The sequence below is a fragment of the Alligator sinensis genome, unplaced genomic scaffold (genome assembly GCF_000455745.1).
Source record: "Alligator sinensis unplaced genomic scaffold, ASM45574v1 scaffold227_1, whole genome shotgun sequence".
Taxonomy (NCBI): Eukaryota; Metazoa; Chordata; order Crocodylia; family Alligatoridae; genus Alligator; species Alligator sinensis.
In genome coordinates this window covers 2,633,912-2,660,593 of record NW_005841966.1, presented here as the reverse complement: position 1 = coordinate 2,660,593, position 26,682 = coordinate 2,633,912, and the positions used below count along the sequence as shown (strand labels likewise).

Sequence of the window (26,682 nt, the reverse complement as noted above, 5' to 3'; positions counted from 1 at the left end):
CAGCAGGATAATCCATGAAAGCAACATCTCATGTAAGTTTTGTCTGGTAGAAAACTGGAGAGATTCCAAAGCCCATATTCCGAACATTGCTTCAACAGCATATGAACAAAATATTCTTTTCACCCACAATGCCCCCTTAAGATACAATAGCAACGTGAAACAATTTTTTAGCTGTTCAAGCTTGCTGTAATGGTATAGAGAAACTTTGACAAAGGGTAACAAAACTCTTGTGAGATTGTTCTGTTCGAGATACAATAAGAAAAGCTTTTCAGACTATGTTGAATGTTTACAGACAGCACAAAGTACTTGCACTGGCTGTCCAGCAGTCAGGGACACTGTGCAGAAGTGGCAGCAACAGTAGAAGAGGAATAGTTTAATATAAAACACCTTTAAAATGAATTACAGTGGTAGGGAGGTAAGGGAAAGCAATGCTGAGGAAAGTGATGGGGAGAAAGGATTCATTCCAAGCACATGTTTGTAGATTCTTCCATCTTCTTTATTTGAAATGTCGCTAACTTTTCATGGAACTTAACTTAGAGAAAAATAAATAATTAAATATTTAATAGGCATGTCTGTGTTCATGCTTGTTCTGAGACTAATCGGTTTGGGTTTTTTATTTTAAATTGGTTTGATTCTGTTTGATATAGCTCTTTATTCTCAGGTTAACTGAATATTATTAAAAATAACTTACACATAGTGATATATTTTCTTGATTTTATTGTTTTTTCTAAGAATTTTAAAGTTTATAAAATAGCAACTGATGCCAAATAATGATTCTTCTGATAAACAGTGTGGGTCATCTAAGCTTTGAATACCTGTATTCAGTCTAAAATACTGAAAAGCTCCATCTAATGAGTCCACCAGACCTACCTCCTTACATTGTATTATTGCATGAGAATTTAAACTTTGCTTTTTAAAATGTAAGGTTCTATCCCTCATAGTTATGAAGAAAAGCTTGAAATGTGATCCAAATATATTGTAAAAGTTCAGAAATAGATGTGTAAACAAAAGGAACCCAACCCTAAAAATTTTAAGTTAGCCTCATGATATTTTGGTTTTTGATTGTGGTTTTTGAACATTTGAGGTTGGTGATACTGTTGGCACGCTCACAATCTTAGGCCTAGAGGAAAGGGCTTCAGGGCAAGAGGAGGGCTGTGGAAGCAGAAATTAGCTGTAATCAGAGGAGTTACAGGCAGGCAGTAAAGCCCAAAATGTCTCTGGCCCTTGCTGAAGAGAGTGATGAATAAATGATGTGATACCCTGATACAGAGCATCCACTCAGGAGAAGGCGTTGGCAGGGCTCTTCTGGAATGTATCCGGTTATGGGTGAATCTCTCTTTCTGTGAACTGACAATCCCCCATGTCAACAAGAATGAATCTGACTCGAGGGTTTTTGTGCATGAATAACTGGGACAGTGGGCCAAGCATGAAACTCAGATGGAGTGCAACTAGAGTCATAACGATGATCCGATGTCCTAGGTTTCTTCAGTGTTTCCAATGCAATAATTAAAACCCTGGCTATACAGTAGTGACCCTTCACTTTTATTTTATTTAGAATCTCTTCACACACATGCGCGCGCGCACGCGCACACACACACACACACACACACACACAGCTTTTACATATAACAATCATATTCTGGTGAGCTCGGGGAAAAAAAGCTTTTATTCAATAAAGCTATAAACCTTGAAATTAGAATTGAAATAACACTTTTAATGTGAGTTTGCCCATAATAAATCTTGAGGGAAAATGGATTTTATTACTTACTTATTACACTTCTTTAAAAAAAAAAAAAAGACATAAAAATTGAAGTCATGTGGCTGCACGTTGTATCCACTGGCAGAAAAAACCAGAATGCTTAGTGATAAGAGTTGCAACTCTTTGGTGCCATCAACATGGGAAAGCAGAATTACTAGGTAAGAAAAGGAGATAGAATACCCCCTGCACTCATATTCTCTCTCTCTCTCTCATTTCTTCTCTCTTATCTCTCTCAATATTTCTTTCTCCTTCACACACATGGCAAAGATAAAGGGTAAGGTACTTTGAAAAAAGCTGATGGAAAGTGGAGAAAGAAATTAAGAGAAAGTGACCAAGTAAAGACTAGGGACTATAATCACTGTGGGGACTGGAGTGAATGGGAAGTGACAGCAAATCAACAGACAAGGAATGAGTGGGAATGAGTGAACGACAGGTAAATCAAATGAGGGGAGGGAAGGGCAGCAGGAGAAACTACAGAATGCACCTTTATGTTTTAATGAATACAAAAAATACAGCTTTTATTAGCCCAAATATACTTGTGTTCACCAGCAAATGAGCCCTTATATTTCCTGGTATCCCTCTGAGCATAAATGAATTGGGACTTTTTAACTCAGCTTTTAGTTAAACTGACTGGAGAAACTGGATCACACACACAGAGTGGCCCAGTAAATCAGAGGAAGTTCCTTTAAGAACAACCAGTAGACAAAGCACAGGATCTCCACAATAATTCCCCTGAAAACAGAAGTACAATACACTAAAAAGAGCATAAGATGGGCAGCAGCAGGTGTATACTTACCACTAGAGCAGTTGGGGCCCCCCCAGCCAGGCTCACACTGACAGGTGTTTGGAGCAATACAACGCCCATGGACACATTTATCAGCACAGTGAGCTGTCAAAGAAAGAAATGAATAAAGTAAGAACACTTTAAATCCAGCTCTTTTCCCAATCCAGCTGATTCACATCCTTCTGCCAAACATGTTTTAAAAACAAGAAAAATGTTGGCATTGTCATGTTTGTTAGTTTATCCTCAGATTCATTTTCCAGATGTTGGTAACAAGTATTTGAAGACAATGCAACCTCCTCTCTAATATCAAAATCTAAAAGTTAATCTTATTTTGGCTGCTCAAATACTATGTTATAGTTAGCAATGGGAAGATATTTGAAACTTAAATGAAAAAAGAAACATACACAAGTGTTTCCTGAAACAGAAAGTAAAGCATAATTTCCTTTACACAGCAAACAATATCTGACAACACAACAGTAATTTAATATTCATTTTTATGAGTGGCTGCATGACTCAGAAGCAGAACAGCAAAACTATGACCACTAGAGACATAGAGAATGTAAACATTCAGAATTATCCTACAATTATCATGTTGCAGGGAGCAGGTTGAATTTTTTCTTTTTCTTTAAATAATTAGGGGCTGCTTTTCTCTAGCTATAAACTTTTGGGGAAAGCTTCCAGTTTTCCACTGCAACAGAAAATTCAGAATGTCAAAACTGTTTTCAGTTTATTTCCTCCTTTCTCCTCCTGCTATCCTTTACTACGTCATCATCTTTATTATCATTGCATGAAAGTTTAAATTTCTCCGACTTTCATTCTATTCTTTCAAAACTTCCTCAACACATGAAAATCAGTAAATTTGAAAATTTACTGATTACAAAAAGAAAAAAACGAAAGAGAGAAAGAAGGAAAATTAGAAAGCAAACAGTAGTCCTGGAAATCCTTCTATTGAATTTGGCAGCAAAACAAGAAGAAGAAAGAGAGAAAAGGCTTAAAAACAAAGTGAAAATATGAAACTAATCAAGACATGTTTCATGTCCAAATTCAATTTCACAAAATCATTCTGCTTTGGCATAAAACTTTTTTTAAATTTTCCAAAATTGTTTTTTCCCTTTTTATTAGTCCATCCTGCTGCCAAATTTGGAGGAGAGTTCATCCAATCTTTGGAGCATAGGAGTGGAAAGCTATATCCTGCCTATGACACTCACATTCTACCCTCTTGGACAAAACTCAATCTTTCTTTTTCAATTTCCTCATCTATAAAAATGAGATATATAATGCTTGCACACCCACATCACAGGTTATGGTGAGAATTAATGTTAGCACTTCCAAAGCTTTTTGAAGGTATATAACATTGTATAATTATTACTGATGAAGAATTAAAAGTGGTCCAGCTGCTGGAAGAAGCATGTTTTGTTAGCATGGTTTGCACAGGGAAAAAAGAAGCCAAGAAGCTAATGGAAGGCAGACCAGAGAGGGAGCAGCATAAAGAAGACCGATATCAGGCACTGGTCAGGAATCTTCTCAGACTGTGGGCTAGAATGACCCAGCTCAGGTCAGAGGTAGGCAGATACTAGGATTTGTCTGCTGCTGCCACTTCTTGGCATGCTGAAGCTTTGCGTCTATGAGATGGATTCAGTGGCTCCATGGGCCAGAGGTTGCCAGCCCTGGAAGAGGGGGATAATTAGGACTGTCATAAAACCATGACGCTACTAGACAAGGGAGCTCCATGGAAATGAAATTAAGAGAGATCTTTGTGGACAAAAAAGGGAAAATGCAGACAAGACAGCATTTTGCAGTATGTGACATTAAGCTGTTGTCAATCATAGTGGCTGACAAGTCAATACGAAATCCCGCCCTCCCGGATATCTAACATTATCTAGTCAAGTCCTTAGTCCAGGGACCTAATCTTTCTCAGAGACCAGCCCATTATTGGTACTCTGAAAGAGTCAGGAATAATACACAAAGCTAGGCACAGAACAGTTCTCCCAGCCTGCAAATTTTTTTTGCTATTTCCATGTCATTTCTTCATTCAGATTTTTTATTTTTGCATGAAACAAAAGAAGGGAGGACAGAGGAAGCCAGTGAGAGAGAGTTCTGCCTCAAAATAGACAAATGGAATAGGGACTGGAACACAGAATATCTCCAACATCCCAAGTGAGTGCTGTAGCAACTAGACCATTGCCCAAAGCTACTGACTATTCTGAGGTTTCTTGTTCACATGCATGTGTTCAGACCAAAAATCCCATTCTTGACCACAGAAAGATTTCACAATCCAGGTTCCACCAAAATGTTTCCTCAGGAAAACGTGGCACTTCAAGAAACAAGCATTTCCTAATGAAAATCATCTTGAAATATTTCCAATCAGTTTTAGCAAGAAATAAAATACCCCAAACATTGATGACTGACCTCACTATCTAGCACTTCTGTTCCTAGTGAAGAAAAACAGATAAAGGAGAACGCAAAGGAAGGAAGAGTCCCCAGGCAGCAACACACGCTCTTGACAATTTCAATTTCAAATTATATCAATCTGTATTACAATAAATGTTTTCTCCAAACCCAAGATGACTTTGAATTTAAGATGACCCCAATAATTAGATTCTATTTGGGAAAAAATATGAATTTTCTTATAATTTTCTCTGTATAGAATCTAAGTATTGGTGAGTTATCTTAAAATTGTCCATTCCCCCTGTCCCCATCACTGCAACAGAGAAAGCAGTGCTCAGGAGGCAGGTAGGCAGAAACCCCACCCCTTGCCCTCCCAACTCCTTGATCTCTGTGCTTGCTCCTGCCCCACCAGCCACTTACCCACCCTGCTGCCTGGCCCCCTGCCCATCATCCCCCTGGCAACTTGCCACCCCTCAGCCAACTGCCCTCCATACCCCAGCCACTTATCCTTGGCTGCTTACCTTCTGTGGTGGCTCTGGCTCCAAAACAGTCAACAGCAGTGGTGGCAGCTCCAGCCCCAGCCCACCCAGGGGGAGCTCCAAGCTGGGCTGGGTCAGGATCAAGGCTGCAGCCAAAGCCGGAGCCAGAACCAAAGGTAATCAGGGAAGAGAGGGAAGGCAGCACGGGAGGCAGGCTACAGGGTCTTCTCCATACACCCCCTGAGCTGCAGGTCATGGGTCTCCCTGACCTTGCCACGTGGTCTCTGCTGCACTCCCTCTGCTGCATGCCACCTTCCCCACAGCACAAGCCACCCCTCACTGGGGCTGGTGGTGGCTCAGTTCTAGTTTGCCCTGGACCCACAAAAGCTTTTCCTCCTCCCCCCCCCCCCCCCCCCACCCCCCACCATTGATTGGGGAAAAGGAAAAAAGTCATTTTCAATTCCAACAAATATCGTAAATAGTTGTAATTTTCAAGAAGTATATATGGTACAGTAATTCTCTCTCTAACATCTCCAAACACAACAGGAATCTGATCACTTATGCTAATCAGAGATGAACCTCTTAAGGAAAACAGTTCAGGGGCTGTTTGCAAACTGACCTTGTGCTGAGTGAGCTGGGAAAACTATAACTTCATTAGGCAAAAAAAATCAGTAATTCCAATGATTTTTTTCTAACCAAGCAGGAAGAGCCCAAGTGATCATCTGTAAGCTTTGAATGATAAAGAAAAATGAAGCCCACAGAGATCAGTCTGATAAAGACGTGCCTCATAAATCACTGAAGAGCCCCAGGCTGTTGACCTCATAGTTTCACAGCCTTTTTTTTCCTCTCTCAACTATTATTGCTGTTAAGTCCTTTTTCAGACGTGAATTAAAATGATCTTCATTAGAAATCAATGATGGAAAAATGTATTTTTAAAGCGCCAGTTGATAGAAAATATTAATATAATCTCACTGTTTTCTTTGCTTAATTCATAAAGAGTGAAATTAAATAATACATCACCAGCCTTATAACTAGATATGAACTATCTGAATCTTTGAAATTTCTTGTCTGAAATTAAGGTTGCCTCAGGCATTAGAAGAGCTGGAAGTGCTCCCTGAGCCAAATCTACTATAAAACTTACCAATGAACCATACAGCAATTCAAGGTACTAGCAAAATAATCTAGAAAAAAAGATTCCTCTGCAGTTACTTAACTAACTTGTAAAAGCAGTACAGATATCAGACTTTTGTTGGTGTTATTTCTATGTATTCTATAGTACGAGTAGTGGGATCGATACAACTGGGACCCAACCCTGAGGCACATCATACAGAAATTTGGGTTTAGTATGCCTGCCTACCCACACATCATCAATGTCAGTCTCCTGGATTTGGGGATGAGCCAAACAAGGTACGCAAGACAAATCAACCCAGCTTCAGCCTGAGGAGACAACAGTCAAAGAATTCCTAACACTGTGATGAGTTTTTATCTGACTCACCAGGCAAATTTGTGACAAAAAGCTTTGGCTTTATTACTGGACACATACCCTGTGATCTCTACTTCTGTCACTCTTGAAGCTAAGCTGCCAAAAGTCTTGCCCATACAATTATCAAGTTTCACAAACATATGAAATAATATAAACTCTGCTCTGAAAACAAGACAATTCTAGCAGGCACTGACTGAATCTATAGCAAACAGAAGTTTGGCTCTGTATTTTAAAAAGAAACAGGAGTGTACAATGCAGAAGGCATCTCCTAAATTAGGACTCTATTCTCGTCTCAGTTTCAATAGTATAAATCCAAACTAATTTCAACAGAGTGCTAGTTCAGTTTTACAGCAGTGTAACATTGATCAGAGATAAGCTCACAAGAATTCTCTTACTACTAAATAACTCGGGGGTAGAATATTTATGGGGCTTGTTCCTGCATTCCTTGCATACTCCAGACTCCTCAACTGGCCGCTCTTTAACATCACAAGAAATGCAGGATCAGGTCCATTGACATCAAGGATGTTGTATGACAAATGCCATTTCTTCCAAAGGCTGTAATAAAGATAAATTAAAATTTCAAATTAAATCCTGTCCCCTAGCCCCCAACAAATGTAAATTTCCTAATGGAAATGTGTGTCTTATATACATAAATGCATAAGGAAATGCACATCACTGTTATTTCTGAGACGTTAAACTGAAGTTGACAGGTGTTTCAGGCTTATAGGAAATGCAGGATTACATCCTATGCATGCAAAGATAGAGAAAGGATATAAAACATTTTTTACATAAGTTCCTTATGGTCCAAAAACATTTCATATTGAGTACTTAATTTGGTCCCATTGTTGCTACTGAGCAGATGAATGGGAATAAAAGGAAGGAAAAGACATCTCTTGTGCTAACTGTTGAATCCATAAAATCAGAAGCTTAGCTTCTTAATAGTGTGCTGTCATCATTACTGCAGTGAGCACAGCAACTGCATGTGCATCAGCGGTAAGTAGTGCAAAAAAAGGACATCTTGACTGCTGCCCTTTGTGCCACCCCACCAGACAACGCCTTTCTTTCTCAGGGGGGTTGTGAAGGTGGGCCACAGCAGCAGTGAGGATCTCTAGTTCCCATTGGAGAGCCAGCATTTTATTTTTATTAAGTTTTTTTTTTTAGCTGATTTCCTGGGAAAACATGGCCAATGCCATTTTTCACAGAGATCGCCATTTTTCATGGTTTCCACAAAAATTGTGAAACTGCGATTTAAGTAGATCCATAGATATAAAATATATTTCTTATATGTTATATTAGGGCCAGGATTGCACAGTATAATAATGACTTCCAAGGAGTAAACAATTAGTTTGACAGCTAGGAAAAACCCCAGTCCTAAGTGGAAGAAGAACAGTAATGGCTTGGAACTGGGGGAAAGGATATTTCTTCCTGTGAGGGGGAAATATCTGAGAGACTGTGTCTTTAGGATTAGCAGTCTCTGGGTCTGAAAGGATGCATATATTTTCCTGTTCTTAACTAGATCAGAAATAATTTCTGCTCTGGCAAATATGGGTGTGGGGAAGTGACTGGAAGTTATACGCAAAGTCGCACAGGATATTAAAATGAAAAGGTGTGTTAAGCTCCTGCCAGACATGCAAGTAAAGGAGTAATGGGATGTGATGCATGATCTACACACTTGCATGACAGGAAGTGTGATTGTGGGATCAAGTTTCAGATCCCATCATGCCTTACTGCTGGTGCAGGGGGAGCCCAGAATAATGATGTGGATATGACATCATGGACACACAGCATGTGCTCCCACAGCTGGGAGGCCCATCAGTTGATCCAAGCTCCCAGTTGTGGAGACGCACATGGTGCACCCCCATGGCAGAGAGCCCCATCAGCTGATGGAGCTCCCAGACACAGGAGTGCATGGTGCGGCCCCACAGCTGGCAGCCCAGATCAGCTGACAGGGCTCCCAGCCATGGGGTCACATGTTCAATTAAAGGTCTGAAAGGAACAAACCACAAAGTTATTACACTTTTTTCTGGAATAACTTTGTGGTTTATTTCGTGTTTTATGATGCCATTAATTGCTTTAACATGTGTCTGGGTTACAATTTAAGACATGATTAACTGGTTAATCATGTCTTAAGTATAACATGTGGCAGAGACCTTAACTACATAGAATTTTTTATAATAGTATGATTGAAACTATTGTGTGACGAATTCTTTACAAACATATTTACAGACATACCACAGACTAATGTTGTGGGATGCAGAAATCATACAAATAGGATTAAACCATTAGTGTTAGTTGTGTGGTGCATGTAATACAGTTTCCAATCAAGTTGCTATTTTCAAACACTAATCATTTTAGAACTGCCACCAATTCCAAGTCTTGTACAGTCTTCAGGTCTAACTGAATTATTGACAGCCTGGAGGTGAGTAACGCAGAAAATTAAAATTCAAACACCTACTTATACACTGATATGCTATAGTAAACCACCTGTGGTAAAAATGTAGTTCTCTCCCCAATTCCGCTGCCTAAAGTATTATACTTGCTTGATGTAACTTATATTTTTCATTAGATTTACACCTCCACTTCTGAATCAGGCCAGCTGTGAACTGTGAAACATAATAAGGTGAATCAAAATTTCTGAACGGCATCTTATGAATCTGCACTCAGTAATTAAGAAAGTGATACGAAGTTACTTAATCATAAGCCATTACAGACTGTGTTTAAACAGCTGTGCATAGAATTATCTAATGCCAAAAGAAGATCTAGAAGAATTCACCACAGATAATCTTGAAATAGGGGAGAGGATTTTATCTTTAATATAAGGTAATGCACACTTTTTTGGAAGCTTCTAATATTGGCTTCCTGTTTTAAAAGCCAGATCTGAAACAAGTAACTCAAATAAAAATGCTTGCAGCACTTTGGGTAGGACTACTTTTGGGAACAAATGAGCTAGAGAGTGAATCAGGACTCCAAAATGTGACTCTCAGTTTTTACTTAGGCAAATTTCACCTAAATGTCAATCTACCAACCTTTGAGACCATTAATTAGGTTTTTTTTTAATCAGCTCCAAAGGAATTGCATTATAAAGAATTGAGTAACAACTTAGTAGCCACCTTAGAGTTGGGCTCATGTTTCTGATTAACAAATATCCATTTGAACTTGTGACGGGGTTTTGAAGGGGCAAAAGATGAACAGGGAGAAATCCTTGTTGCAGTGGAAAGGGGTCATTGTGTTTTCCCCTTTCCCGCCCCCTCCAGGTACCTAGGCCCTATATTCCTTGTTATTTGACATTTCGTATTTTGTGCCTTTTATATTTCACCAACCAGTATTGTTTGTTGTGCTGTTTGTGTTTTATATTTTGTTAACCCTGTCTTTTGTCAATGATTGTAAGCATCTAACGTTTATTGAAGCCTGCCCCCTCGGGGCGTTGTAGTGTCCCCTATATCTCCTGGTTTATGCCTGTTATGTTCCCAGTACTGTTCTCTCATTAAAAGGTATATGGTTAAGGTCCCATTGGTAGTTTGGCTCTGCTCTATAGGGGGAGGAGGGTCTCTACACCTCCCACAGTGCTTGTGCATCTGCTTTGATCCCTTCATTTGGAGAGGGGGTACCTCTTGGAGTACCGCCCAGGTTACAAACTCTTTCAGCTAAATTGCTTCCAACAAAGAAAAGCATAGTATGTGTGCCTGACAAACATTCTGCACCTATTCCTTTAGCATATCCCTGACGCAGTGTCCCCTTTTAATATGATGTCCCCTTTTAATTGATGTCCTGAAAGGTTTGAGAGAAACAAATATGTATATGGTTGGTATAGAGAATAAAACAGAAAGGGCAGCCAAATATAGCCCATGGACCGAATCCAGCCCACCAGGTACTTTCATCTGGCCCACAGCACCCACCAAGTAATTGTACCCCACCCAGCCCTCCCACCCATGAGATTGGGAGTGAGGCACCCACATATACACACTCTCTGCCAACATATCCTATTGTGCCTCACTCCCACCCTAGTGGGCGGAAGGGCCCAGCCCAGCCAACAGCAGCTTCTGAGTGGGGCTGCTGCTGCCACTGCTGCGGCTACCAAGGGACCCGCTCAGCCTCCCTGGCATCTTACTTGCTCTGGGGAGCAAGTAAGGAAGCAGCTGGGCAGAGCTGCAGCAGGGCAGGAACAGAGAGTGTAGGACTGGTGGCAGCACTTAGCTTGTACCCAGGGATGTGGCAGCAGCAAGGAGCTCAGGTGGACATATCTGTGGGTGTGAGGGAGGGTGGGGAAGATGTGGGGACCCCCCTACGCTGCCCCCATGGCATGCAGTTCTGGCAGGTAGCAGCAGCAGCAGCAGGTGGGGCAGTCAGGGCAGTGCCCAGAGCAGGCACTGTCACCTAGTGGCATGTGGTTCCAGCCAGCACTGCACATAGGGGCGAGAAGCACAGCCCTACTGGGCTGCCACTATTGCTGGTGTTCCCCCTCACTCACGTGCCACAGGAGCGAAGCACCATGCTCTGGAGCTGGCTGCCTTCCCTCCTCCCTGCCACACAAGGTCCCAGGAGTCCACTGGAAGTAGAAGGGAGTCCCGACTCCTGCTTCCCCGCAGAGTCCCAGGACCTGCACAGCAGGGGGCAAGGAAGGCAGCCGGCTGCAGCACATGGAGCTTCCCTCCCATGGCATATGAGTGCAGGGGCTGTGCGTGCATGGCAGGGAGTGCCGGTGATAGAGGTGGCCCGGTGGGGATGTGCTCCTTGCTGCAAAGCGCAGCGCTGGCCAGAGCCATGTGCCACTGGGCACCAGTGCCTGCGCCAGGCATGAGTACCCCAAGCACCCCAGCTGCTGCTGCTGCACCATGGGGAAGTGTGTGGGGGGTCCCCACACCCCACAAATGCCATATACCCACACTCTGCCCGCACAACCTCTCACATATGACCCCCCCAACATACCCTATGCTCCCCACTGATAGTCAAACCCTCTCACACCCCCCACACACCCCCAAACCCCACCACACACATGCCCACCGTGCACAGATACACTTCCAACCACAATATACAAGATTTAAGAATTTATTTTTGAATTATTATGCAATCCCCTCTATACAGAGTATGCAAACAAATTATTTTTGTAATTATAACGTATTTTTATTTTATTACAAAATATTTGTGTAATAAAATTAAAATATGTTATAGTAGGTGTTTGACCTTCAGTGTATGGTTTGGTTTTTTCTGGTTCTAAGACGGCAACCCCCCTCCCAAAAGGAGTATTTCTGGGGCCAGGGGAGGGACTTCTGGTGGCAAAGGTCAGGGGTTAGGTGCAGGTCCCAAGATGCCAACTAGGGGGCAAGGCAACTGTCAAGGGGCAGGGCTACCCATGTGGCCCTCAAACACTCACCAAACTTCATTAAGTAGCCCTCCACCCAAAATAATTGCCCGCCTCTGGTCTATTATTTTAAAGGATTAATCTCTGAAAATAAATGGTGAGCAACATAAAGGGAAAAATCTCTAAGCAACCAGGGGACCTGTAAATGAGGCTAAAGAGCTAAACCATGGCCTGCCTTCTCTGCAGGTACACATCCAGGCCATAGTCCACTTCTTTAGGTGGACCAAGCTCTGTGCCCACAATGCAGTAACAGTGGGCATATCCATACCATGACTACAGAACTACTTCCAGGTGCTCAGCCCAATCCCCTCCATGACCCTGACCTCCAATGAAGGTTCTCTCTTGCTGACTAACTGCTGAGCAAAGGAGAGCCCAGAAGCTCCTAAATTGTTGGAACTAGTACCAGACAACTGTCAAATGGAGATGTCAGCCCAGGAAGGCATGAGGATGACACCTTTAAGCAAAGGAAGTGATGGGACATCTGGGGTGATCACTTGCAATCTTCTGAACTTACCACTAAAGCCTCCTATTGGTGGTGAGAGTAAAGAGAAAGGTACATAAAACCTTATACTGACTGCACGCTGTTCTAAAGGTCCTATCACTACTGGATAAGAGGCACTACTATCTGGATAGGAGATGCAGAGAGACAGTGGAGGGAGAAGGCTTCTGGACTTGCACAGCATTCACTTACAGAGCAGTAACCTCCACATTAGTCATACTAACATGACGTTTACCTCTGCAGGAGCAACAGTGTTGATAGAACAATGCTTTTTGACTCAGATACTTCAGCTTGAGCAAAAATAAAATTCTAGTTCTTCTCCATGTATTTATTCTGGGGTGGTCTCAAGGAAAACAATAGATTGGGGGGAAAGAGAAAGAGTGAGAAATTATTTTAATTCCACATCTCATGAAATAATACTAAAAATGCTTTTTTTTTTTTCAGCTATGATCCCTATTCCCATCCTGATTATCAGAGAATATCCGATATGTCTGGGTTAGTCCTAGTGCTCTAATTATAGTGAGTGATTGGATATTAAGGAATATAGTGAGTGGCATCCAATTACACATTAAAAAATAGGATTAGTATTTGTCACACATAGTTTCTTTTACAATCTCAGTTTAGAGAAAAAAATACTTTATTTTTGAATTAAGTATCTTTTTCACAGAATCAGTGGGCAGAATAAAACTACCACTAGCAAAAATGTTAACAAAGGTGTTTTAAATAGTATTTTACAGGTATGTCAGACAAACATAGATCCTACTGCTATGGATTCTGGTCCAGAGGTGCAGCATAGAAAAAAGGCATCTTGGGCAGCAGTTTCTCACCCTCCCCTATATGCCCCCTGCCTATATTCTTGCTTGCAAGCAAAGAAACAGCAGCAAGCACAGTCAGGCAGTCTCATGTAGTGCAAGGTGATCTGGGAATCATAGTTCTCTACACTGGCAATGGAGTTTGCTGCTGCCAAGGGAATGTTCGCCCTTTTTTTGCCACCAAAACCTTCCAAAGGGCAAAAAAAAAATGCTGATTTTAGTGGCAAAAGATGGGGGTCAGTTCTGCCCCCCAGAAGCATCAAACTTCACTGATGCTCTACAAAAGTAGGTCTACCAGTATGTGCCACAGAAGCAAGCAGTGAGGCAGGCAGAAAGATTTAATCAATCTGAAGAGAAGGTAAGCAAGCAGTAGCCCCACCCACCCTGTCCACCCCACATTATGCTACTGCTCTGGTCTCCCTCCAACAAAAATTGAAAAAAATATGTTGGCAGTGGCAGTAAGTGGTAGCACTTGGCAAAAAAGGTGATTAGGAACAGTCAGGAACTACTTGAAGGGTGGTTACGAAGAAGATGGAGCTAGACTGTTCTCAGTGGTGACAGATGATAGAACAAGGAACGAAGTGCCTGGTTGGCCAGATCTGGCCCGTGGGCTGTATTTTGCCCACCACTGGGTAGAATCTCCATTCTTGGAGGTTTTTTAGGCCTGACTTGACAAAGCCCTGCCTGGAATGATCTATTTGGGGCTGGTCCTGCTTTGAGCAGGGGGGTGGACTAGATTACCACCGGAGGTCCCTTCCAACCCTAACTTTTTACAATTCTATAATTCTATGGAGAAGAAGATGTGAAGGTAGGTATTGCCAGGGCCTCTTAAGTTTGGCTGCTAAACTCATCTTGTATTCAAGGGCATTATTGAGATGCTCAGAAACCAAAGAGGGCATCATTTCCTTCACACAATACTGGATGTATATAATAATCTAAGAATTTAACAGGTTATCTTTCATAGCTAACTGTGTCAATTTGATGATGAGAATGTCATTTGCTGGACAGATTTTTCCCAAGTGTATCTGCATCAAAGCATTTGGAAGCTCATTCTAAGCAGGGTGGTATTCTATGGAACAGGGTTCAAAACAGGACATAACCCTATTAAAAGTATATCTCATATATGAAGATCAGATAAGGTTCCTGACTTACATTTATTTGATGGAAGGATATTTTTATACTTGAATAATAAAATATCTGCAGTGGTAAAAGTAGTGAAAGTCAATAGTTAATTTGCCAGGGAAGAATCAATTATGAAACTTTTAAGTATTCATATATTAGGCTTAATGAAATATACGAGCAAGGACTTTCATCAAAAATCAATATGAATGTTGCCAACTCAAGCAAAAGTTAGGAATGGTAGACAATAATGCCTATACATCCTTAATTCAGCCTCATCGTCCATAAGCATTCTTCCATTATATGATTAAAAATGAGATTACTCACTGCATGTTCACAGCAGCCTATACACTCAGAATACTGTCATAATAGCCTGCAGAAGAACAGGGACTTGAAACTAAGCACTAAGATGGATGTTGAAGCAAAATTATAAGCTCTGCTCATAATACTATATGACAATAATATATGTTTCTGAGACTTGGACAACAAATCACCACCAGATATGGTTTGTTCATAAAATTAAACAGGAGGACAAGATTCCAAACTCTGTCATTTTTAAAGGCTGTCAAATATTTGGCACTGAGAATCTTTTAATAAAATCCTATTACACTGTTCTGGACAACTCATTCATACAACTTATTTGAAAATAACCAAACTTGCACTGGTCAGTTAAAGAAAGCACTGCTTCCAGGGAGGTCAGTATAAATGGTATAAACATAACTTGAAACCAGGCCAACCCCAACAACTGGGAAACAGCAGCTTAGGACAGAGCAAGGTGGTGTCAAATTTTTAATCATGCAGACATTATTTCGAAGCAAGGCACACCACCATCTCCTCTGAGAATCAAGAGGACAAAACCATAACACAAAAATCTGCAGTGGCCCTGGACAATCTGCCCCTCTTGCATCTCTTGCCTCTCTTGTGTATGTGTTTAGTGTGTACTATGTTTATGTTGAAAGAGAACTGGAAAATCATGGTAGAGGGACAGCCAGAAGGCAGTGGAAGAGACAGGAAACTGCTAATCAGGAAGGTGGAAGCTGGCAGCTTGTCACCTCTAGGAAAACACAGCGCTCCTCTTCTGAGCACTCCTCTTCTGAGCCTGCAGCCCTCCAGCTGGAGAACAGATATGATGCTTTGGCATCAGATGAGAAAGAGCCTGCTCCAGTGGAAGGAGAGGCAAAGCCATGCATCGAGACCACTACTTAAACATCTCAGCCTACACATCAAGAGCAGCAATATCTCTTATCACTAACATTCCTGTTCCATATCAGTGGCTCAGGTAAAAGATTTATTTGAGGATTTGATTTTGTGATCATATTGTCTTTCAAAGCTTGATGACTCACCTCATTTGAAGGAAAACATAAAACCAATCAGTGGTATTTCCTAGAAGAAAAGGATACTGCTTATCATTTAAATAAATTCTATATCAGAGACCGGATATTTTACATTGTACCAATTATATTCTAGTTAGAGTGGAACAAAATAAATAAAAACTATTATGAGTAGCAAGAGAGGCCTGTTAGTTTATAACCAAATATTAGATCATCCTATGAACCAAGAACAGCCTCATAATGTACATTTTCAGCTGTGGAAATTTAATTTACTTTCCAGGATCAAGTAGCAATGCCCAAATCATAGTTCCACACAAGCCTACTGGATTGACCAACTCAAATCCTATTATTTAATGGGAATAACTTGAAAACATTTTAAAATTGTTTTTGGCTGCTGTTTTTCTTAATTGATAGAACATTTAAAGCTAGTAGCCAAACTATAAATTAAGTGCCTTAATAAATTTAATAAAATTATTTAGAGGTGCACCAATATATTGGCCTGATGTCAGATTGGTACTGATATAAAGAAAACTTGCTGGACTGGCCCCCAACGAGGCCAATAATTTGGCTGATAAATGCCAATGCATGTGCACAACCTCAGCGCAGCACTCAGGCAGCAAGGAACACAGCCAGCAGTGTGGAGAGCTGGCTCCAGCTGGTAAGTCTGGTGTGGTGGAAGAGGAGGGGGAAAGGAAGGGGCATGGGGGGGACAGATCAATGCCCCCCACAACACTGCTTGCACCCCGGGATGATATGGGGGGGCATATGCCCTCCAGATCTGCACGGGGCAGGGTGGGCTGCAGCTGGGGCTGTGCGGGGCTCTTCTTGGCATGGGCTAAGCTCAGAGCGGGCACCGGCAGTGCTGGGAGGATGCTGCATCCACCCCTAACTTTGCCACTCCTCTGCTCCCAGCGCCGCTGCCGCCAGCCCCGCCATGCGCCGTGGCTCTGCCCCCCCCACTCCACCTGGGAAGTACCTGCCCCCTCCCTCACTATGTGGGGGGGGGGGGGAGGCATTGATCTGCTGCCCCAACGCCCCTTCCTTCCATCACACGGACTTCCCAGCTGGAGGCAGCTATATTGGAAATTGGGTCAGTATCAGCCAATATGCCTCCTTTAACATCAGCTATCGGTATCGGCCCCAACAATCTCTATCGGTGCACCCCTAAATCATTTCATAGTGGAGAGTACTGCTAAGTCAAACAATGGTCCCAAATCAGTGCGTGTGTGCAACCGCAGCACAGCACTCAGCCAGCAAGGAGCACAGCTGGCAGTGTGGATAGCGGGCTCCAGCTGGTAAGTCTAGTGTAGTGGAAGAGCAGGGGGAAAGGAAGGGACATGGGGGGGGGGCAGATCAATGCCCTCCACGGTGAGGGGAGGCAGGGGGGACAAGGCTGAACTCCTCAATGAGTTCTTTGCCTCAGTGTTCCTAAACAAGGGGCAAGACAAGTCTCACAATGGGATTGTAGAGAAGCAACAGCAGGGCGCCAGACTACCAAGCATTGACCCTGAGATGTTGCAGAGTCACTTGGAAGAACTGGATGCATTTAAGTCAGCAGGCCTGGATGAGCTCCATCTGAGGGTACTGAAGGCACTGGCTGATGTCATTGTCCAGCCACTGGCAAGACTATTTGAGCACTCGTGGCACACGGGCCAGGTCCCAGAGGAATGGAAAAGGGCCAGTGTGGTCCCTATTTTCAAGAAGGGGAGAAAGGAGGATCCAGGCAATTATAGGCCAGTCAGTCTCACCTCCATCCTTGGCAAAGTCTTTGAAAAGATTATTAAGGCTCATATATGTGAGAGCCCAGCAGAAAAAATTATGCTGAGGCGAAACCAGCATGGGTTCGTAGTGGGTAGATCGTGCTTGACTAATCTAGTCTCTTTTTATGACCAGGTTACAAAACACCTGGACGCAGGAGTAGGGGTTGATGTCGTTTACTTAGACTTCAGGAAGGCCTTCGATACAGTATCCCACCCCATACTGGTGAACAAGTTAAGAGGCTGTGACTTGGATGATTACACAGTCCGGCGGGTGGCAAATTGGCTAGAGGGTCGTACCCAGAGAGTGATAGTGGATGGGTCGGTATCAACCTGGAAGGACATGGGCAGTGGGGTCCTGTAGGGCTTGGTCCTTGGACCAATACTCTTCAATGTCTTCATCAGTGACTTGGACGAGGGAGTGAAGTACTCTGTCCAATTCTGCGGATGATACAAAACTATGGGGAGAAGCGGACACACCTGAGGGCAGGGAACAACTACAGGCAGACCTGGAGAGGTTGGACAAATGGGCAGAAAACAATAGAATGCAATTTAACAAGGAGAAATGCAAAGTGCTGCACCTAGGGAGGAAAAATCTCCAGCACACCTACTGCCTAGGAAATTACCTGCTCGGTAGCATGGAATTGGAAAGGGATCTTGGAGTCCTAGTGGGCTCCAAGATGAACACGAGTCGTCAGTGTGACGAAGTCATCAGAAAAGCTAATGGCACTTTATCGTGCATCAGCAGATGCATGACAAACAGAACCAAGGAGGTGATACTTCCCCTCTATCGGGCGCTGGTCAGACTGCAGTTGGAATACTGCGTGCAGTTTTGGGCACCACACTTCAAGAGGGATGTGGATAACCTGGAGAGAGTCCAGAGAAGGGCCACACGTATGGTTAAGGGCTTGCATGCCAAGCCCTACAAGGACAGTCTAGGGCACCTGGACCTCTTCAGCCTCCGCAAGAGAAAGTTGAGAGGCAACCTTGTGGCTGCCCATAAATTCATCATGGGAGCGCAGAAGGGAATTGGTGAGGCTCTACTCACCAAGGCACCCCTGGGGGGGTCACAAGAAATAATGGCCATAAGCTAGCAGAGAGCAGATTTCCTCTTTCCTGCCTATGCAGGGGGTCGGACTCGATGATCTATTGAGGTCCCTTCTGACCCTAACATCTATGAATCTATGAACCTATGAATCAGTGTGTTAGGTGGATTAGTTAGTACTCATTTACATATTCTAAAATTTAAGTTCTTATTTTTTGAATTTAACTAGACTTCAGTGCATACAGTGAAGTCTCGCATCATGGCTAAATGATCTACTAGCAGGATTTCCTCATAAAGTTCTTTAAACCAACATTTAAAAGGACAATGAAAATTTCTTCTGGGAGTTTTCCATACAAGAGCTTCCTCTACATTCCTAAATAAAAGGATAAAATAACAATTTTTATGGAAAATAAAGTTACTTTAAAAATCCTACACGCTGTTGTCAATCCAAAAAATAATTAAGCCCTATGGTGCCAGCCAAGCATACATGACAGTGTTATTGGGACCCAGAGGCCTTCAAGGCCTGCATTTGACCTTTGTGATTAGCTCAAGCTTCATGCTTAGCTTGAACTGTGGTTGAGACATGCATCCAGTGATAGGAGCAGGTGAAAGGAGCAGATGGAAAAATACTGTCCCTGACTTGACATGAATGGGGAAGATGGCTAACTAAACTGAATGAATAATGTTTGAGCAAAGAGGAACAGTCAGAGCAAAACCTGCCCCTACCTAAGAATGAAAAGATTATCTCAGAATATAACATTTCAGTTGAAGGTAACCATATTTGGCAAACAGAAGCAAGATTATTAATATGCATTAGGAGGAAGGCTTAAGCTAATTTTATGCATTAAGAAATGCAAGCTATAGGGTATAAAAGAAAGCCTGAAGAGATACTGTCACCAATTCAAGATCCTGTCTCAACAGCAAACATGGGAACCAGGAGCTTCAGAGATCAACCAGTGAAGTTGCATTCACAACATTATGGGGTGGTAAGCATCTGCTCTGACTAGCTACAACCTAAAAATTTTAACTGCTAATGCAGCTTCAGTTCTAATTAGGCTTGTATCTGTTAGGGTTCAATAAACTTGCCTGTAGTTTAAGATAACTGTCTTGGTCTCCTTGCCTGGTATAAGATCCATTGTAGCATCAGAGGGACGCAACAGTATGCAACAATGAAACTTTCCCACTATTTAGTTTATTTTAACCTTTCTGTTGGCCGCATGTGCCAATTATTTATTATGGTTGCCATTTTCTCCTGAAGAGATCTATTTTCCTCTGTCAGTGATGTTTCTGCTAAGGTGACAGGGCAACATTCTCCATGAACCTCCTATTAGGAAGTGCACTGCTACATTATGGTCCTTGCCAACAGACTAGCGCTGGCAGGGACATGAGAAATGTGTTTGCAATATGGTTAGTTATACATATCTGCAGCAATGAACCACAGGGTAAAACTAGCCCATGTGTGTCGTCGTTAGTGTGTTAAATTTAAAATCACTTTCCTAGATGGAGATATGATGCTAGGACAGTTCCTTGATGTGAAATTACAGTTTACTCCTGAGCATCTCATCAGCAACTTCATATTTATCAGAACAATACTACTTTTTGAAGGTTATAATACTTCTGTACTACCAAAGAGTAATGGTAGCCCCCCTGAAGATATACATTAGATACATTTGGCCATTTATCATGTTCAGGGCTCCTTGGGGATCATGAGTTTGCAGGTAGAGTGTTCAGTCTCCTTCATAAGGGAACAAATTCTATGAAGGGATCTGGATACTCAAGTACTAACCATAAGAAAATAACATATTAATTGCTGTGATATTTCAAGGTGTCCTGTCCTATTGTGACATTAACTCATTATATAATAGCAATATGCCACCATGTCATGCTGCAGGAACAGCAGATGGTGGGAAAAAATCCACATGATCATGCTGGGTTTTAAAAAGGGATTTTTTTTTGGAACCTAAGAAAAATAAAGGACATTACTATGAGATTAGTGAAGGCTATAATTTACTCAATTGGTACATGAGTCGTAAGTTGTATATATTCAAAAGTAGCAGCTAAGTTCTTTTCAGATCATATGGAAAACCCTGTACTTGGCCCACAGTCATTTCTGATACAGTAAACGTCAGAAATTTGTTACTATTAAAAAAAAACTTTCTAGGCCAAATTCATATTCTTCTCACACAGCCACAGCAAGAATCCAAGGAAAAAGAATCACTCCCAACCTGATTAGAAATAATGAAATAACAATTAGCCATTAAACTGCTGCCAGTGAAGCCTCTAGCAGTCTTTGGCAAGATGGTGTGTTTTCAGCAACTACAGCAGGTCTCAAGCCTTGGATTACAATTCTAAGATGCATATGTAATAAAAAGAATCTTTGTAGCCTCACAGTAATGTATTCATGTGGCTTGCACAAAGTTCATTATAAATGAGGCCTGGCCGCAACAACAACCACAGCAGCCACCGCCATGGCACTTGTCAAGCTTGTCCTGCCATGGTAGCCACCAGGCTCCCCCTGTGGAGTGTTGGACACCCTCATATCTCATTGAAGTGAATGAGATTTGCAGGCTGCTCACTTGCACACAGAGGCTTTCAGCACATTATAGGATACAACATTAGAGAATCAACTGAAAGCAATGTTAGCTCCCTAAATGGGCCTTGTACTTTTTACTTTCATATAACATGAAAATATCAACAATCTTTTTTAAAAGGATCTGTTTTACATATTTGTTGTTTCTTTGAAAGTTGGAGCTGACTGTGAGCAAAAAGCAGCACATCACATCTTTATATATATCTAACATTAAATAACTGATAATGTTGGTATGAATTTGTAAGCTAAAATGCTATGGCTGGCCAAATGGCTCAGTGGAATAATATTTCTCAAATGCTTACTCAAAATCCAGAGAGAAGACAACATCACTAATATGGACTATTTAATCGTCCAAATAGATTTAGGTTTTGGTTTCCACAACCCTAATAAATATGTTTTGAAAATCCTAAATTACAGAAGAAATGCTAATCTGATTGGAGACCATAACAATTCATTTTCACCTTGCTTTCTCATGTGCACAAATATTATACTTAGTCAAAGAACCTGACTGTTGCATTTTCAAATTCCAGGGGGTAATGCAAGATAAAAATGTAAAAGGCACAAAATATCATGGGGTACCATATCATAATATTACATTCACAAAGTACAGTTTTCCAAGATCTAAAAATAAATCTATAGGTCACTTTTGGATGTTGTGATATGCATTTTAAAAGGCTAACTTTAACCAGGTTAATAAACCAGCTCACATTTGCATGGAATACCCATACCTTACATGTACATGGTAATATCGTCCAGCCACAATGGTTTGATACAAACAAGAAGAACTACATTCTCTACTCTAAACTTAGGCTGAAAGCATGCTTGGGTTGTAAACTTTAGTGACAAATCTTTCTGGACAACTGACTTCAATGAAAGCTGTACCCGATTGGATTATTGGGCCCCTTATGACTCAAGTCCCACAAGCCTCTCTCCAAAAGGGAGCCAATCCAGCATCTTAATAAACATAAGAAACAGTAAAGCAATAAAAACTTGAACTTACGGACACACATTTCCCTGCTTTCATAAAACCCAGGACAGCACTGGGATTTCCGCCTGTACATAGTTTTTTCTCCATGTCTGTAGGCAGTGCGATAACTGATTCTGATGAAAGAAAAAAGGAATGTTACATATATAATTTCTCAGAAGTAAAACAATTTCTATTTTAAGATATTTCAGAAAATCTTGGGAGGATACATAGAAAAGACTGGGGAGTGGGGAGCAGAGACCTGGCTTTATTGGTTAATAAAGTTTAATCTTGTGATCCCTTCACAAAATCTGCCTATAATTCATTAAAAACCATATTTTTCAGGAGTGGTGAAAAACCAGTCACAAAGGTTAAGTTTTCTGGCTACTTATCTAGGACAGTGACATAACATGGGAGGGAGGGGGTGGAAAAAAAAAGCAGCTGCTGCCAGCACCTGTACAATCATGATCATGCGGTAACCAGAAATTGCTACTGCCCCTGTGCCCTGGGCACCTGGATGCATCCCTACACTACTGTCCAGGGCTATAACGATCTTAGTCATTCCTCGAATGCCCCCAAAAATGTGGCATTTTCAGGAGTAAAATCAAGAAACAACACAAATTGGCCACTTAGATTGGCCTATTATCGGGACAAGTTTCCAAACGCAACGAAATTACCCTGCAAAGGGCTCAAAGAGCTAAAGGCCCAGAGAAGGATCAAGTTGAAGAGAGAGGAACTCTGTGGGTTCAAATCTTACAAAGTGCTGACTTCAGCAGATGTTAACAATGATCACCATCTCAGAGAAGTTGCACCTTATGTGAGCAGCATGGAGGAAAAGCAACTGTATCTGTCACATGATAATGGTACAGCATCACTGAGACTTACATTTTTCTAACATTAAACAAGCAATTTCACCAGAATAGGGGAAACATTTATCCTAAAGCTATTTCCTCTTTCCACTTCACTTATGGAGCTTCAGCCTGGAAAATTTGCCAACTCGCTCCTACTGGCTGCTGTAAGTAAACAGCATACAATCCTTTCATCAACGAAATACAAATTAAAAGAACAGCACATTTCTAAATGTAGTATAGGCAAATAGGTGCATGTTGCCAGTACATCAAGCCTATAAAGTTATCAACATTAAACTGTTCCATGCTACAGAGTGCTCCTAGAAGCAGGTATCACCTCCAGCCCTGACAGGCACACTTCCATGCACAGAAGGGAAGAGCACTTTCCAGCTGCCTACAGCAGTTTTAAGTCATTCATTCCTTGCTTCCTTGGTTAAAATATCCCAGAAGGATATTTCCTGGGGAGAAACTTTTTTTCTGAAAGTAATGCTCACTTTCCCCACAGAGTGCACAAAATATGATAATCAAGCCATGTTTCATTATTTCTCCATCTAAGTACCTTTTACAGGAGTCAAGGTGTTTCATTTTTGGAGTAGAAAACACTCTTTTCTAACTTGCTTACCTCTTCTAGACACGTTTGCTGGCATGATATGCCCTATGATATTGCCAGACCTTTATGCTATCACTTTGCTAGTTCACAGGTGGCCACCCATGGCACATGTGGCACAAGTGGCAGGCATCGGTAGTTCCTGAGTGTAGTATACAAACCCCAGGGTACTGATCTAAGGAAGGCACTGGAATGGAAGCACGGATAGAGCATTCTTTGGAGCAGGATGCTGTGGCAAAAGGAGATTCCAGATGTCATCAACCAAGCTAAACCTTCTCTGGCCCTGTAGCTGATGCTGGGTTCAAAGCTTTGGCTCCTCACTGGCCATATAAAACTGCTCCAGCTGCAGAACCAGGGAAGAGATAACATAGCTCTTAATGGTAACACTTTCTGTTGTAGCAGTATCCTACTTCTGCTCTGCTCCATGTGGCTGTGGTCAGAGGCTGGAGGCGACCTGCCTCAATTCCATTGCCCCATGCACAATCTGGTACACCTCTAGAGGAGAGGAAGAGGGCAGAGGGAGATCAGACTGGCACTCAGGGAGGGACAAGAGGGGGTTCAGCTTGTGTGGACAAAACAGTTGGCCACAACTGTGTAAGTCAAATACATTTTTAACTTCACCTGAAGTGCAAATGGTAGGGAGTGTAGTCACCTTAGTTGATACATCCTGTATACTACATTCAATACAAAATATACATCTTCCAGTAACTGAACAATCTGAAAGCAATGATACTGTACATTACCTGTGCCGTGTGCATTTAAACCAGTTCAGTATGTCAGTACAGCTGGTGTAGTAAATTTGATCAAAAGGATGTGGATATGATTCTTGAACGGTAACTGAATAACTGGAGAGAAAGAAAACAACATTATTAAGCAAGTATATTCTGATTAGTGTGAATATTTTCACAAAAGGCTAACTGACCCTGAAAGACAGCTCTAGCTAAAAGTGATAAATAAACACAAGTAGGTACCTGTAGCGACCATCAAACAACACACAGAACCATTTATATTAATATTAAATTTACCAAGATAAGTTTTCCTTTTAATCCAAATTTTGCTTTCTAAGATGCACAACCTGAAAACTGCACCATCTCTATGTCTCCCAAGAGTAGAGATATAAAATCAATGTCAGCTGTATGCTATCATCTAATACCTGCCTCTTTCTACAGAGAGTGACTGTGATCTCAGTTCATGGGAGTGGCCCCAAGAAACTTTGATACATTCAGTACTTCACCTAGCATCTACCATGAATAGATAAAAAATGGAATGGTGACTTCATTTCTTGTTGCCTAATAAGCAGGAAAGACAATTCTGAATCAGACTTCCCCACACTTAAGGTGCTCTTGATGCAAGATGACTTTTGAGTCCTTCTAGGTTTTTGTATCTATTCTGCAAATGAAGTTTTAGATCCCAAGAAGTGCTAAGCACTCTCAACTTCCATGGACTTCAGTGAAAATTAAGGGAATTCAGTAATTTGGAGGACTGGGCCCTCCAGCCTTAATTTGCTCCTACATAAATATATTAAAATATTAATAATTGCCACCCTAACTGAAAAACATCACCATATATCACTTGGCTTCTCCATGGTAATATTATCATGCAAGCTTCTTACAGATTCAGATCACATAGATTTTTGCTTTAAAAAAGCAAAACACCAGCCTTTCATTTTATGCCTTATTTGTAAAACTTGAGAGAGACGTCATATTTCTTTTTTTACAATGACTGTTCTTAAAATAAATTACCTCTGTCAAAGAGTTAGTCAGTAGAATTCTGATTTATTGAAGACTAATAGTTCAAAGTCAAGGGCTCTGAATTTAATAATTTAGAAGTTTCCAGAAAATAATTGAGTTCTGTTACTTTTTGAATTGTTGCTGATTGTAAGAAAAGTTTAACAAGAGACTTTACAGTTCAATAGACTGACATCTGTGGAAAGACACAGTATGTTAATCTTCTTATTTCTGACCTTAGCATTGTCCATCCTTTTAAGAAATGGAAAACAGCATATCATTGTCAATTAGATGTTAACAATCTAGTGAATACTATATTGCATAGATATTAACAGACATCAGACAAAAAAGTTTTCTGTTTACTATTTAAATTGCTGAAATTTACACATTCAAAACAGAAGGCATGGACACAGTACATTAATGGACTTATCCAGTAACTATGATCAGGAAGTATTTCAATATAAAAGTCCAAAAAAAATGCCAAATACTGTATGTATAACCGAAGTTCAAAAGGAAGTTCAACTTTAACTAAAAAGTAAATCAAGCATTTCTAAAGAACACAAACAGAGGCATAAACTGAAAGATCATGGACCTCGCTAAGAAAGAAAAATGTACAGTATGTGGACAATGACAGGTCTACTGGGTAATGTATCTGATCAAACAGCATTAGTAACAGATTGTTTGAAGAACAAGTAATGCAAAGCTGAAAAATCCACTGTCTCAAGTGTGAACCAAACTGGAAAAGTCAGTCAAGGAGACTGAGATTTGTAATACATTTTCCAGTGGATTTATAAAGAGAATAAACTTTTAAGTAACCTTAGTGAGCAGCTGGGACCCAGGCTAGATGCCACACAATAAGGTTACTTGCTCTACCAGAGGAAGCAGAGACTAAAAACCTGCTGGGACTTCTAGAGAAAGTGGAAAGTTTAGAAGTAGAAAAGATAAAAAGACAATCTAAAAATACTTATGAACTCAAGAGATTAAGGTACCTGTTCTCTTAGAATGGTGTTTAATAACAATTACTAACAACATTTGGAACAAATATGTGATTAACAGATATAGGATAGACAAGATTCTTAGTCAGGTTTAGAAACTGTACAAGTAAAAAAGAAACAATTATTTTTCTTGGTT

The 26,682-nt window shown here is 41.2% G+C and overlaps 1 protein-coding gene across 1 annotated transcript in view; it reads right to left on the bottom strand.

Annotated features, from left to right (window-relative positions):
* Window positions 1-26,682, bottom strand: part of MEGF10 (multiple EGF like domains 10) — a 169,914-nt gene that overhangs the window by 102,718 nt on the left and 40,514 nt on the right. The window contains exons 4-6 of the mRNA XM_006020726.3: window positions 24,568-24,669; window positions 22,406-22,506; window positions 2,556-2,648 (exon numbers count right to left, since the gene is read on the bottom strand). Of these exons, the coding sequence (XP_006020788.1) occupies window positions 2,556-2,648; window positions 22,406-22,506; window positions 24,568-24,669 (296 nt within the window). The remainder of the gene's footprint in view (window positions 1-2,555; window positions 2,649-22,405; window positions 22,507-24,567; window positions 24,670-26,682) is intronic.